At 48.9% G+C, this 14060-nt stretch overlaps 2 protein-coding genes and 1 pseudogene across 2 annotated transcripts; 1 reads left to right on the top strand and 2 right to left on the bottom strand.

Annotated features, from left to right (window-relative positions):
- Positions 1-537: 537 nt before the first annotated feature.
- Positions 538-1515, bottom strand: LOC146724898 (uncharacterized). The gene has a single exon (XM_085488273.1). It carries the CDS (start codon positions 1513-1515, stop codon positions 538-540), a length of 978 nt encoding a protein of 325 aa, XP_085344399.1.
- Positions 1516-4475: 2960 nt separating this feature from the next.
- Positions 4476-5549, top strand: LOC146724897 (uncharacterized). The gene is made up of 2 exons (XM_085488266.1): positions 4476-4717; positions 4859-5549. The coding sequence occupies exons 1-2, from the start codon at positions 4476-4478 to the stop codon at positions 5547-5549; spliced, it is 933 nt and encodes a 310-aa protein (XP_085344392.1).
- A 3153-nt stretch (positions 5550-8702) lies between these two features.
- Positions 8703-9622, bottom strand: LOC146724896 (small subunit ribosomal RNA; annotated as a pseudogene; the record flags this gene model as incomplete).
- Between the last annotated feature and the right edge of the window lie 4438 nt (positions 9623-14060).

Below are 14060 nucleotides of genomic sequence, written 5' to 3'. Positions count from 1 at the left end.
ATTTAATGCAAGCACATCTTCATATATGGCATCCAAGGTCTCAATCATGAAACCGCTGCACACATCGTCCACTATTTCGGCCAGCCATTCTCGCTTTTCGAGTCCTTTTACATACACGAGAAAGGACTCTTCTTCTTCTTCCTCCTTGTCTTGTTCATTTATACCAATGATAGCTGCCGTGATCAAGCGCTGAGCCATGCAGTATGGAACATTTCCATCCTCCCATTGCAAGCTGTGATGATGCTGAGTTATCCACGAGGCCTGGCGCCTTTCCGACTTTATAAGCACGCTCCACGGCACAGGGCATGCGAAGAAATAGTGCGACAGGATATATCCTCTTCTCAGGATTGCCGCTTCCTTCACGATAAATCGCTTGTTTAGGATAAATCCTTGCAGGTCGACAAACGTTGGTGCGGACATGATTTCTTCGATGTGAGTCAGTCGAGAGGTATTACTTCACTAACATCAGACATCTCGCATCATCATGATTATGTATCCTCCTCCCCCTCTTTCGCACGCGTAGTTGTGTAAACATTTTTAGGTGATTTTGCGCACAACGTTGGTCAACGGGTTGTACTGGATCACGCGATCGTGCATGATGAGGCAGTACGCAGTGGTATTATTAGGCACGTTTTCCTTACACTCAAATTCCAATCTCACATCCACCGTTGCGCTCTTGACCGATTCGTTTTGTCGAGAACAATCGATAATCACAAACGGGCCGTTTTGTAAAAACCGTGTGATGGTGAGGCTCGGCTCGAGATACTCGTATTCGTAATAATTTTTGCAGAAACGCGCATACGTGTCATACAGAATCGACCATCTGTTTCTATCGAAATCCAGATTCATGTCGTCGTACGGATAACATTCCGAGTTCAGATAGAGTTTCACGTTGGTTAATTTACAGTTGTCGAATCGACTTGTATCCTCGGACATGACATTTTTACGCCCTGTCTGCAGGGCAAAAATTACATATCGCGGCTTCTCCAGTTGAGTCGCGGTCTTAATGGCCCAAGAATGCTTGGTCGTACGCTGCAATAGCGGAAATTCGTATAGATCCCACGAGCGGAAACCCATGCTAAGGTAATGTCCGCTTTCCAGAGCGCGCAGCATCGACAGCTTCTTAATCTCGCTCAACAACACGTGTGGCATTCGCCATTGTATCTTGAATATGTTGATCACAGGCTCCAGTGCAGAATTTCCATACAGACAATTATTGTCGTTGCGCGCTCGTATTAGGATCAACTCATGACGCGCATTAATAACAACGCGTTTGTAATCCTCGCAAAATCCCAGCAACATGTGCAGCGGTACGCAAAAATTAAAGTATCCATTCACAGTAGTCGGGCTATCCCAGCCTGCATTTCGCATAATCACGCTTCTATCGGATGACATTGTTACATAGTTTTTCAGCAGACTTGTTATTCCCACATTCCTGTTGCAATCAATCTCCACACCATCGAGCTCATAGCGAATTTTGTCAAACATGAATGCGACGCAATTATTTCCCAGCATCACATTGGATCCCTCAACTGGATGAGTTATCCGCAGTTCACCCTCGATGTAGAGGAAACTCTCATACGGCAACGTATATAAATCCTGTTGTTGTATGGGTATTCTTATCTCGTCGCTGTATTCAAATGTTGTGTTGGCAAACGGGTTGTATGTGTGAGTCTCAATCTTGACGATGCGATCGTCAAAGACTGGCTCTTCCTCGATGTTGAGAATCTCAGTCATTGTTCAGATGGCGCGCACCGCAAATCCCAAAAATTGTAAAAACGCAACGTTTGACGAGGTGAGTCTCTTCTTCGTAGTTGATATGATATTAGCGGATGATGTTGCTGCTGGCCTGATTGTGTTCTTCGTATCTTTATTCAACACGAGCATCCCGTTGCACGAGGGTGGCCCGCCGTCGTACGTGCAATCTAATTGTTATCTCTTCACCTCGAAAATCGAGCAATCGTCCCTCCTGGTCAGTAACGCGTAACACTAAATCAGTAATGCTCCGTACGAAGACCGGCAGGTAAATGATCTGCGCCGGCGTTTCCGATATCTTATATCCTGGTGGTACCCTCGGTGAAAATTCGTGTATCGTGTGAACGAGTTTATCGTTGCTGTATGCACCCGCGGTCACGTTACACTCTATGCGGATAATGTTCACGTTGATAATATTAATCGCCATGTTCGATTTGTGCCATTTTTGCGGTTGCAGTATACAATTCGAAAATCCCAGCAGCGATCCAATGTTGTTGGGCACGCTAAAGTTTATTCTGTAGGCACACTTGATCTCGCTTCTCATCGTATTGTAATTAGCGCGGAGCACGATTGGATAATCTTCATCGTCGACACCTTTATCGCTAACAGCATTATGTTTTCGGGAAAGTGCACGTTTCAAAAATTCATGTATCGCTTGCAGCTCGTACGATCCCTCGGGAATCGTAATTTCCGCATCGTCTTTGCCGTAGTAAAATTTATTATTCGAGAAATTCACATTCGATATAGTGTGATAAGTTTCAAAATCCGTCAGACCGAGCTCGTAGTCCGCGTTGCTCAAATCTATGGGCGGAAAGTAGGTCGCCGCGAGGACGCTACTCTTCCCAGTCAATGTTAGTGTTAGCGACATGTTGACAAAACTGAGTTAAATAGCGCAATGTCAGTCTTTAAATTCGCTGGAAGTTGAACTAAAATTCAATCTCTCGGAGAAACTGCAAGCACAATTGTCCACAGATACTCTGATCATACGTTTGATAAGAGGTGTAATTGTATTCCAATTTTGGCACGTTTAAATATTGCACCAATTCCTCGGGTGGTCGAAGATTGCCAAAACTGTCGAAATAGATTGCGCGATTTTCCCTTTTTGCATACGCCACCCAATGAGTGCCAGGACCGTCTGTGCTGTCCAGATTGACGATACCGCTCTCATTTTCTCGCGCGCCATTTATCGGTAAATTATTGCGCATAAATACACCTTTAAAATATGGAATGTGCATACGTTTTGCAAGTTGTAGCAATTGCACATTTGTAGTTACATCTTGCGGCATTTTTAACGTTTTTTTGACGTTTTTTTTTCCTCGCTCCTCGTCCATATTTGTAAGGGGCGAGATACAGTCCGCGGCCTTCCATGGCGCGATTGTGGCGTAGTATCTCTTGCAACTGACGTTGCGCAGCTTTATTGTCGTTTACCGCTTTTGCTACGCCAGCCGCTCCGCCGACCAGGGATCCGAGCGCGCCCAGCATTGGTAAAATCGGCAAAAATCTACCTCGTTTTCGCTGCCGAAAGTACCCTCCTTTTCTTCGTTCTCTTCTTCTTCAAGCCCATGCCGAGCTTCGTCTTGGCTTTCATCGCTGCCCAGACAACTGCGGCCGCGGCTCTCTCACCGAGACTCGAGTTTTTCGCGACGATGCGAGTTTTCGCTTTCTCGGCGAGTACCTTATCAGCCGCGTGTCTCTCGGCGAGTTCGCTGCTCCGAGAGTACGCTATATCGTGTTCACGGTACGCCGCGTCCAATGGGTTGACACCTTGATCACCTCTAGCCAATCGCTTTTCCAAACGAGTTCCCGGGCCGCAAAATTGATAGCCGGGGATATGAAGTTTGACCGGAAGTGCGTTTATCGCACGATTTAATAGACCTGTGTCTATTTTCGTTGACATCCGCCGCAATCTCTAGACGATACTGAGCAAAGCGCGAGTCCGCGCAGCTATAAATAGGCGGACGTTGGAGGTCAAATCGGGAGTGAGAAAATGAAATTCGTGCGACAACCTCTGACGATACGAGTGATGAATTACGACGACAGAGTACGCTGCAGCGTGAACGAAGGTGTGCGCAAACACGGTACGATGCTACCGACAACTATACGCCCGATCGTTTGCGGCCCCTCAAACTGCGGTAAAACCAACGTGTTGATAAGCCTGCTGGAAAGTCCGCAAGGTGTGCGTTTCGAGAACGTGTACGTGTACTCTAAATCACTGCAACAGCCGAAATATCGCTATTTGGAAGATTTATTGACGCCAATTGACGAAATCGGCTACTTTACATTCTCCAATAACAGTGACGTCATTCCACCGAGCGAGGCATGTCCAAATTCAATTTTTGTCTTTGATGACGTGGCATGCGACAAGCAAGATACGATAAGAGAGTACTTCTCAATGGGGCGCCACTCGAACATCGACTGCTTCTATCTCTGTCAGAGATACGCGAGAATACCAAAACATCTTATACGCGACAACGCGAACCTGCTAATCCTATTTAAACAGGACGCCACCAATTTGAAGCACGTGTACAACGATCACGTGAATACCGACATGTCGTATGAGGATTTCAGTGAGTTATGTCGTACATGTTGGCAACAAAAGTATGGATTTCTAGTGATAGACAAGGACAGCTCGCTTACGAACGGGCGATACAGGAAAGGATTTAACGAGTTCGCAATACCGCAGAGCCATTAGTCGTCGACAGCACTCTCTAGAGTTTAGGATGGCTGATAATATTCGCGAGCGTGAAAAGGTTGCCAAGGAGATTGCAGAGACGGCTGAATCGATCCGCAAGAAACACCGCGCTCTGAAGACCGGAAAGATCGATGATGATATCGCCGTCAAGACTCACTTTAAACCTATTATCGAGCCGCTACAAAAGATTGTCGACAACGCGACGATTTCGGTGAAGAACGAGCCTAACACCGACGACGACGACGATGACGGTGTGAAGATCGAGACACGGTATGAGGGGAAGACACCAAAAAAGAGAAAACATAAAACTATCAAGCGATATAAAGAGGAGGAGAAGGCATTGAAAAAGAGAAAATATGATATTTCGAAGCCATTGGACGTTTCACTGCCGACAACATCTACACCGATAAGCATACTACCTGTGATACCCAAAGCACTCGTAGACGAAAATGTTTTCGAAACCACGCGTAACCCGCCCGAAATATCCCTTCGACACTGGTTAAGATCGTCGGAAGGTCGACAAATGATGCGAAAGAATTGGGAGCCATTAGGACAAAAGTACATGGACGCTCTCCTCGGTGCTGATGAGAAGAAAGAAATTGATAATGTATACGGAGTCTACTTCGGCGAGAATGAAATGCGGCTCGGCAGCAAGCAATTCGCGATTGACAAAGATGACAATATAATCATAGGCGACACGCGGTACATTGGAACGCCCGGATTGTACGAGTTGATCTTCAAGAAAAGACCCGATTACCAGGAGGACGATTTGCAGAAATACAAGCACATATTATTGGCGACAAACGTGCATAAACGCAATTTTGATGCGCAAGGTCGTGTGAAGGGTAGCAAGGGGGACAAGTACAAATATATAATCGCACCGTTGACGCGGGTGGAGAGCCCAAAATCTGGCACTGGAATGCCTCGCGCTATGACGCTAACCGACAATAAGATTGATTACGTGCACTGGGACGACCCCAACGAGCTAGTGGATCACCTACGATTGCTCGACGCTTCGCGCCAAGCTGGCCACAACGCGCATGACAACGAGATCCTGTCGATCATCGAGGAATTGCGGGAAGCGGGCATTATTATAAATTAAACAAGGGTTCCGACAATCTATTCAGTCCATCGCGTGACACTCTACAAAGCATTGCAAAAAATGTCTATCAATAAATTTGGATTATTCGAGAGGAGAATTGATACAACCGGCGATCATTGGCACACATTGATGAGAAGATGTGTGCGTAAAAACGCTCTATGTCGCGTCGCTACAGATTATAACGCGAGATCGCGCAAGATTCGCCGTGTAGCGCAACCTGAGGCGGATACCGATGCCGTCAACAAATTGTACCTGGAAGAGTGCTTTAAAACATTGATGGTCCAACAGAAAGAGTTAGATGAGAAGCTGACTGCGTTAGAGAAGGATGTACGAGCGTTGGAGACTGCGATATAAGAACTTTTGCGTGCATCAAACACTACCTCAGACATCTAATGAGCGGTTGGCTCAGAAACGTCTATCAAACAAACGTCTAGAAGAAGTGGTTGCGAGCGAACACGAAGGATTATCAGCGTGTTACCAAACAACAATGAGTGGTATCAGTGACCGACCCGGAAGCAGCAGTGACCGACCCGGAAGCAGCAGTGAACGACCTGGAAACGGTGGTGAACGCGACCGCTACGATCGAGGTTACGATCATGTCAAACAGGGTTGCGAACGAGGCTACGAACAAGTCCTTAAAGGTTACATACAAGGCTATCACCAACTCAGTAAGGGTTGCGAACAGGTCAGGGACGGTTACGATCGATTCAAAAGCGGTTGCGAACGGATCAGAAACGACTGTGAAAAAGGTTGCAAACGAGTCAAAGACGATTTTCGAATGGGTCAAGGACGGGAGTGAACAACGCTATAACGACTACCTAACCCGAAAGAACCCCGAAACAACATGGCACGAACGTGAAAGAACCCGAAATAACGTGGCACGAACGTGAAAGAACTTCGAAACAACGTGGCACGAACGTGAACGAACCCCGAAAGAATTCCGAAACAACGTGGCACGAACGAGAACGAACCTCGAAACAACGTGGCACGAATGTGAAAGAACCCGAAATAACGTGGCACGAACGTGAAAGAACCTCGAAACAACGTGGCACGAACGTGAACGAACCCCGAAAAAACTCCGAAACAACCTCGAAACAACGTGGCACGAACGAGAACGAACCTCGAAACAACGTGGCACGAACGAGAACGTACCCCGAAATAATGTGGCACAAACGTGAACAAACGAGAATGAATAGTGAAAATAACAACGAGCAACGATGCATTGACTGATGCTATCTGCGCGTATGGTGAACGTAAATATTGCAACATTCAAGCGGTTAGAAGATCTGTCGGAAAACGCTTCGAAGAACGAACACAACAAGATGTTTCGGAATTTTTTACGGCTCTAATGTCGGACGTATTCCGACATCAATGATGTATTAAAACTTGAATTAAAGCACGTAACATGTTGCTCGAATGTCAAATGTAATTACAATGTAACTAAGCTGGAAAGCAGTAGTTTGTTAATATTACCTATACATTCGACATTAAAAAGGAAAAAAGGTGTCACTCTACAAAGTTTGATTAATGTAGAATTTTCTAAATGGGAAACGATAAACGGCAATTGTAACGAATGTAAGGGCACCGTGTAGAAAAAGAAAACCGTAATCGAATCAACTTTATCCGTCGTAGTAATACAGCTCAATTTATATACTTTTGTAAACGGTGCTTCTAAAAAAATTATCAACAATCGGATTACCGCCGTGCCGACGAGTAATATCACGATTAATGAAAAAAAGTACAAGGTAATAAGCGCTATATTTCACAAAGGTGAAGAAATGAATCGTGGTCACTACACGTGTATGTTGAGAGCTGACACAAAATCGGAATGGTATTACTCTAATGATATGGAAGTGTTCAAGAAAAAATGGCCCAAAGGAGCACAAGGGGCATACATATTGTTCTTAGAACAGATTAAATAATGGCGCTGTATAATATATTTTTGAGAGCAGGCCGCCATGTTATTTTTCTGAGTCATTAACAAATTGGTACTCTGGAATTACGAGCAATTATTTTTCATTGTACGGGCTAGTATGAATTTCAAATCAAATCTCTATAAACGACTATTATATTTTGTGCACTAAGAATAACATATCGCACTTATTTTCTAGAATCAAATTGTAATCAGTTTTACTTATATGTATGTATATTCAATGTGAACTTGCACCTTGAATAAAATATCACAGTTACTTTTCATGGTAATATATTATTACTAAATTTAGATAATATACACTTTACGTATGTTCACTTTGAACTGGCACCTTGAATAACATATCAGTTACTTTTCGTGATAATTTATTATTAGATCGTTTAAATTTTTGAGTACCTTCTTTTGAACATGGCCTGACCTTTTCATTTTTATGATTTTTTTAGGATATATATAATCCTGATGACGTCAGCGGACAGAGAAGACGACGTTACTTCATTTTTCATGAAAAACGTCACTTTTTGACCACTTGTATCTCCAGAACGGCTTGACCGATTTTATTTTTTCTTGGCTCAAATTACTCGTGGCGATGCCGCCTTTCAAGTTATATTACGTGCAATTCAAAATTTTTTATATTTTAGTAGTTCTACACCCCCAAAAAATGGACTTTGATGGTGCAGGATAAGGAGACTTGTAGTGTCTTTTAAGGTCTTTTAGGGTTTGAACATGGCCGGAGACACTACCGCGTCTCCTAATAAAATTCAAGAAAATTTGTCCAAACTACCACCTCAAAGAGTTGGCTGTTAAAAATTCGATGAGATGTCAATAAAACAATTTGAAGAATACAGCCGAAAATATGATATCATCGAGGGATTAATAGATCTCGGATCCCTAGGACGACACGATGAACCAGCGGGACATATTCTACTATTTTGCCTTGATAGCATTAATGCGGAAAATCCTTGGCGGCAAATAGTAACATACTTTTTGTCTGGAAAAAGTTTAACACATAAGGAGATTATTGAACTCACTGAGATATGTTTAAAGAAATTAAAAGATGTAGGGGCAAATGTACAGATAATTACATGTGACCAAGGTGGAGCAAATAGAAAAGCTTTTAATATTTGGCAAATTTCTCCACATAAACCGTCTTTTTCATTAAACAATGAAACTTATTTTGCTTTTTTTGATTGATCTCATCTTATCAAGCAGTTGATTAGTCAGTTAAGATCTCATAAGTATATTTATGTTAATGGCGAAATTATTATGTCTTTTCATAACTTATTTGCAACATGGCAAATTTACAGAAAATTAAATATTCAAATTTATTGTATCACATTACCTACGCGCACTTTTACCCAAACAATTTTGAAGTCATGAATGTGAAAAAAGCATTTCAAATGCTAAGCCTACCGGTAGGACGTCCCACATCACGCCAGTTAAACACTGCGAGCGGTGAACCGACGGTGTGCGACAGAGATTCAACTACGAGCTTTATAACCGCAACAACTTTAATATACGCTATTGGAGCTGGAATTACCGCGGCTGCTGGCACCAGACTTGCCCTCCAATGGATCCTCGTTAAAGGATTTAAAGTGTACTCATTCCGATTACGGGGCCTCGGATGAGTCCCGTATCGTTATTTTTCGTCACTACCTCCCCGTGCCGGGAGTGGGTAATTTGCGCGCCTGCTGCCTTACCTTGGATGTGGTAGCCGTTTCTCAGGCTCCCTCTCCGGAATCGAACCCTGATTCCCCGTTACCCGTTACAACCATGGTAGGCGCAGAACCTACCATCGACAGTTGATAAGGCAGACATTTGAAAGATGCGTCGCCGGTGCTAGGACCGTGCGATCAGCACAAAGTTATTCAGAGTCACCAAAATAAACGGTGGACGAACGGCGAAGCCGCCCGCCACCGATTGGTTTTGATCTAATAAAAGCGTCCCTTCCATCACTGGTCGGGACTCTGTTTTGCATGTATTAGCTCTAGAATTACCACAGTTATCCAAGTAAATGTGGGTACAATCTAATGAACCATAACTGATTTAATGAGCCATTCGCGGTTTCACCTTAATTCGGCATGCACTGAGACATGCATGGCTTAATCTTTGAGACAAGCATATGACTACTGGCAGGATCAACCAGGGAGCTTCGTGTTCGGTTACTCGCAAGGGAGTAACTCGCGAGCGAGCCCGAAGACTCGTCGCTAGCTCTTTTTCGCGCGCGCGCGCGTTCGATGCCGAAACACCGACGCGCGCGCGACACGCTCGTATGTGCCATTTTATTTGCCGCCGGTCTTGCTCAGCCGGTCGGCGACACTCTGCTGTGTTTAACGCTATTATGTAAAGCGTACGAGAGAACGACGGAGGCGAGAGTAAACCCCTGACGCCGCCGCCTCTCCTCTTCTTCCTCCTCCTCTCCGTTCAAAAATCCACAAGATCAAAATACTCGTGTTCTTATTCTCCCAAATGTTATGATGCGCGGTCTCGAGAGACCGCGCGATTCACCCTGACGCTAGATCGACGATGGCGATGCTTAGACGTCGAGGACTGTTCTGTCTGGTTCGTACGCGTTTAACCGCACACGACCAGCAATAAGATTTCGCTACGGCGTACAAAGCGAGCGGGAAGAAGCAACTCTTCCCGCAAACTCGTATCCGTGGAGTAGATGCTCGGTAAGCGCGACGATTCCGCTGCTGCGTACGAAACGAGAGGGAACCGCGCGGCCAACACACTAGAGGCGTGCGCGCCACATAAGAGCCATTCGGTCTTGCGACACCGACTCGTGGCAATGCTGTGCTCGTAATAAATAAGTGTGCGTTAATTTTGCGCGCGTTCGGCGACGAACGAGAAGAGCCGCACCGTAATCCCCGGCGAAGAGGAATACGAGACGACGCGAGAGTCGAACGTACGTTCTCGCGAGACACGCAACCTCCAAGCATGAGAAGACTTGGCGGCGGCGCGTTCTGCGACGATCGTATATTATTTTATATATTCGTGGTTTCCAAATCAAACATTTTATATAAATGTTCTCTCCGTGTCAGAGTCGCGACTCGACAAACTCCGTTCTCGACCCGTTCGGGCGATTCTTCGTTTGTCAACGTCGAGAGCGCGACACGTACAATATTAATCTCTCCTACCTCTTATAGTACCCAACCGACCGGCCAAGCGGTCGGCGACGGTACGGAGAGCGGTCGAAACACGCCGGAGTGGCGAGAGACTCGAGAAAGTACGTTTACGACTCGTCCGGACTCGCTCGACTCGTTCGACGCGCCGAGCGCGACGTATCTCTTATAGTACCCAACCGGCCGGCCAGGCGGTCGGCGACGCACGGTCCTACGCACGGCCGTATGCGAGCGCGAGCGCCGAAAGGCGCGTTCAATCGAGACATTGTCGCGGAGAGCGAAAGATCGAAAAGTCCTATTGTACGATAAAATATTATCACGATAGCGTGGCGAATGTCAAACAACGATAATTAGCATTAATTAAGAAGGAAACAAACAAAATGCCGGGACAATAAGGTATAAGCACCGACGGTACCTCCGGGCCGGGCGGCACCTCCGGGCCGGGCGGCACCTCCGGGTCGGGCGGCACCTCCGGGCCGGGCGACACCTCCGGGAACCACGGCCGACCGGCGACACCTCCGGGCCGGGCGACACCTCCGGGAACCACGGCCGACCGGCGGCACCTCCGGGCCGGGCGGCACCTCCGGGCCGGGCGACACCTCCGGGAACCACGGCCGACCGGCGACACCTCCGGACCGGGCGACACCTCCGGGCCGGGCGACACCTCCGGGAACCACGGCCGACCGGCGACACCTCCGGGACGGGCGGCACCTCCGGACGACCGAATGATCTCTCGAAGTCAGACGACCGCCGGCGGTACCTCCGGAACACTTAACGACGATTTACGGCGCCGCAACGAGGAGAGCTACGTAAAAACGTTTCGGACGAAAGTTACTTACTATTCGGCGCTCGCTCGACATGAGGGCGCTGTCCGATTACTAACTCGAAACGTGTCTCTCAAACCCACGTGTCGGAGACATATATTTCGAATTATTACGGATGATACGCAACACGCAAGCTGCGGTGACCGCGATTACGGTACGGAACACTCGCCCGATGCGAAATCACGCGCGCGGCAACCGAGACGGCTCGTTACGGGCGTGATTATACGTGCGGCACCACATAACGGCCGGCGTCAACTTAGGGACGGACGGCACCTCCGGGACGGGCGACACCTCCGGACGACCGAATGATTTCACCAAGTCCGTCGCCCGCCGGCGGTACCTCCGGGGCACTTGACGGCGAGTAGCGCCGCTACGAGGAGATAATGCTACGATACGGAAATACGTTTCGGACAAAGGTTTCGTACTTTTCGAACGCTCCGCACGACCGCGCGACACGATTATTACGATATCTGCTAATTCCCGGCTACCACTCGTCGGATGCACAATCTTCGAGATTCTACGACCGATACGTGGACGAATGCAGGCAGGATGCCGATAAGCGAAGCCGGAGTGTTTGCACGAATAAACTTTCCGATGCGTCCTCATTTAATTAATCTCATTTAGCTCGCTCGTTAGCGGTACAAGCGAGAACTCGGGAACAGGCGCAAGTTCGCTCGCGGCGCGTTGCTCTCGCCGGCGAGCGAGAAATTTTTCCAGGCCCGATAGCGGCTGTGTTGCCTTGATTAGCGGGCGACACCTCCGGCGGCACGCGCCGCCCGTAACCCAAGTACGATCGCGGCGTGTTGCTTTCGTTGGCGGGCGACACCTCCGGCGGCACGCGCCGCTCGTAACCCAAGTCCGATCGCGGCGTGTTGCATTCGTTGGCGGGCGACACCTCCGGCGGCACGCGCCGCCCGTAACCCAAGTCCGATCGCGGCGTGTTGCTTTCGTTGGCGGGCGACACCTCCGGCCGCACAAGCCGCTTTTTCCAAGTTCGCTCGCGGCGTGTTGCTTTCGCCGGGCGAGCGACAAATTCTTCCAAGTTCGCTCGCGGCGTGTTGCTTTCGCCGGGCGAGCGAGAAATTCTTCCAAGTCCGTTCGCGGCGTGTTGCTATCGCCGGGCGAGCGAGAAATTCATCCAAGTCCGTTCGCGGCGTGTTGCATTCGCCGGCGAGCGAAAAATTCTTCCAAGTCCGTTCGCGGCGTGTTGCTTTCGCCGGGCGAGCGAGAAATTCTTCCAAGTCCGATCGCGGCGTGTTGCTTTCGTTGGCGAGCGACACTTCCGGCGGCACGCGCCGCCCGTAACCCAAGTCCGATCGCGGCGTGTTCCTTTCGTTGGCGGGCGACACCTCCGGCGGCACGCGCCGCCCGTACCCCAAGTCCGATCGCGGCGTGTTGCTTTCGTAGGCGGGCGACACCTCCGGCCGCACAAGCCGCTTTTTCCAAGTTCGCTCGCGGCGTGTTGCTTTCGCCGGGCGAGCGACAAATTCTTCCAAGTCCGTTCGCGGCGTGTTGCTTTCGCCGGGCGAGCGAGAAATTCATCCAAGTCCGTTCGCGGCGTGTTGCTTTCGCCGGGCGAGCGACAAATTCTTCCATGTTCGCTCGCGGCGTGTTGCTTTCGCCGGGCGAGCGAGAAATTCTTCCAAGTCCGTTCGCGGCGTGTTGCTTTCGCCGGGCGAGCGAGAAATTCATCCAAGTCCGTTCGCGGCGTGTTGCTTTCGCCGGGCGAGCGACAAATTCTTCCAAGTCCGTTCGCGGCGTGTTGCTTTCGTTGGCGGGCGACACCTCCGGCGGCACGCGCCGCCCGTACCCCAAGTCCGATCGCGGCGTGTTGCTTTCGTTGGCGGGCGACACCTCCGGCCGCACAAGCCGCTTTTTCCAAGTTCGCTCGCGGCGTGTTGCTTTTGCCGGGCGAGCGAGAAATTCTTCCAAGTTCGCTCGCGGCGTGTTGCTTTCGCCGGGCGAGCGAGAAATTCTTCCAAGTCCGTTCGCGGAGTGTTGCTTTCGCCGGGCGAGCGAGAAATTTTTCTAAGTCCGTTCGCGGCGTGTTGCTTTCGCCGGCGAGTGAGAAATTCATCCAAGTCCGTTCGCGGCGTGTTGCTTTTGCCGGCAAGCGAGAAATTTTTCCAAGTCCGTTCGCGGCGTGTTGCTTTCGCCGGCGAGCGAGAAATTCATCCAAGTCCGTTCGCGGCGTGTTGCTTTCGCCGGCGAGCGAGAAATTTTTCCAAGTCCGTTCGCGGCGTGTTGCTTTCGCCGGCGAGCGAGAAATTCATCCAAGTCCGTTCGCGGCGTGTTGCTTTCGCCGTCGAACGTGTGGGGTCTCGTCTAACCGACAAGACGAATCCCCAAGCCGAGGGCTGAGTCTCAACAGATCGCAGCGTGGTAACTGCTCTACCGAGTACAACACCCCGCCAGGTACCTAAGTCGTCTACAGACGATTCCGAGTCTTGACATCGAACTTGCGAAACCCATGATCGACCGTTAGACGCCGTGCCGTCGTAGCGGTGAGATCCCGACGACGGGCGATGGCGCCGTACGGCAAACCGGGCTCGTGCGACGACCGGCCCGAGGACCGGCCGCCTAGTAGTGTCACATTGTTTTGAGCCTTTCGACTCACGAGACTCCTAGAGATATC

Source organism: Nylanderia fulva, unplaced genomic scaffold (genome assembly GCF_048542155.1).
Source record: "Nylanderia fulva isolate GAGA-0341 unplaced genomic scaffold, ASM4854215v1 Scaffold111, whole genome shotgun sequence".
NCBI lineage: Eukaryota > Metazoa > Arthropoda > Insecta > Hymenoptera > Formicidae > Nylanderia > Nylanderia fulva.
The sequence above is the reverse complement of the archived record's forward strand: the minus strand, read 5'-3'. Positions and strand labels throughout refer to the sequence as shown.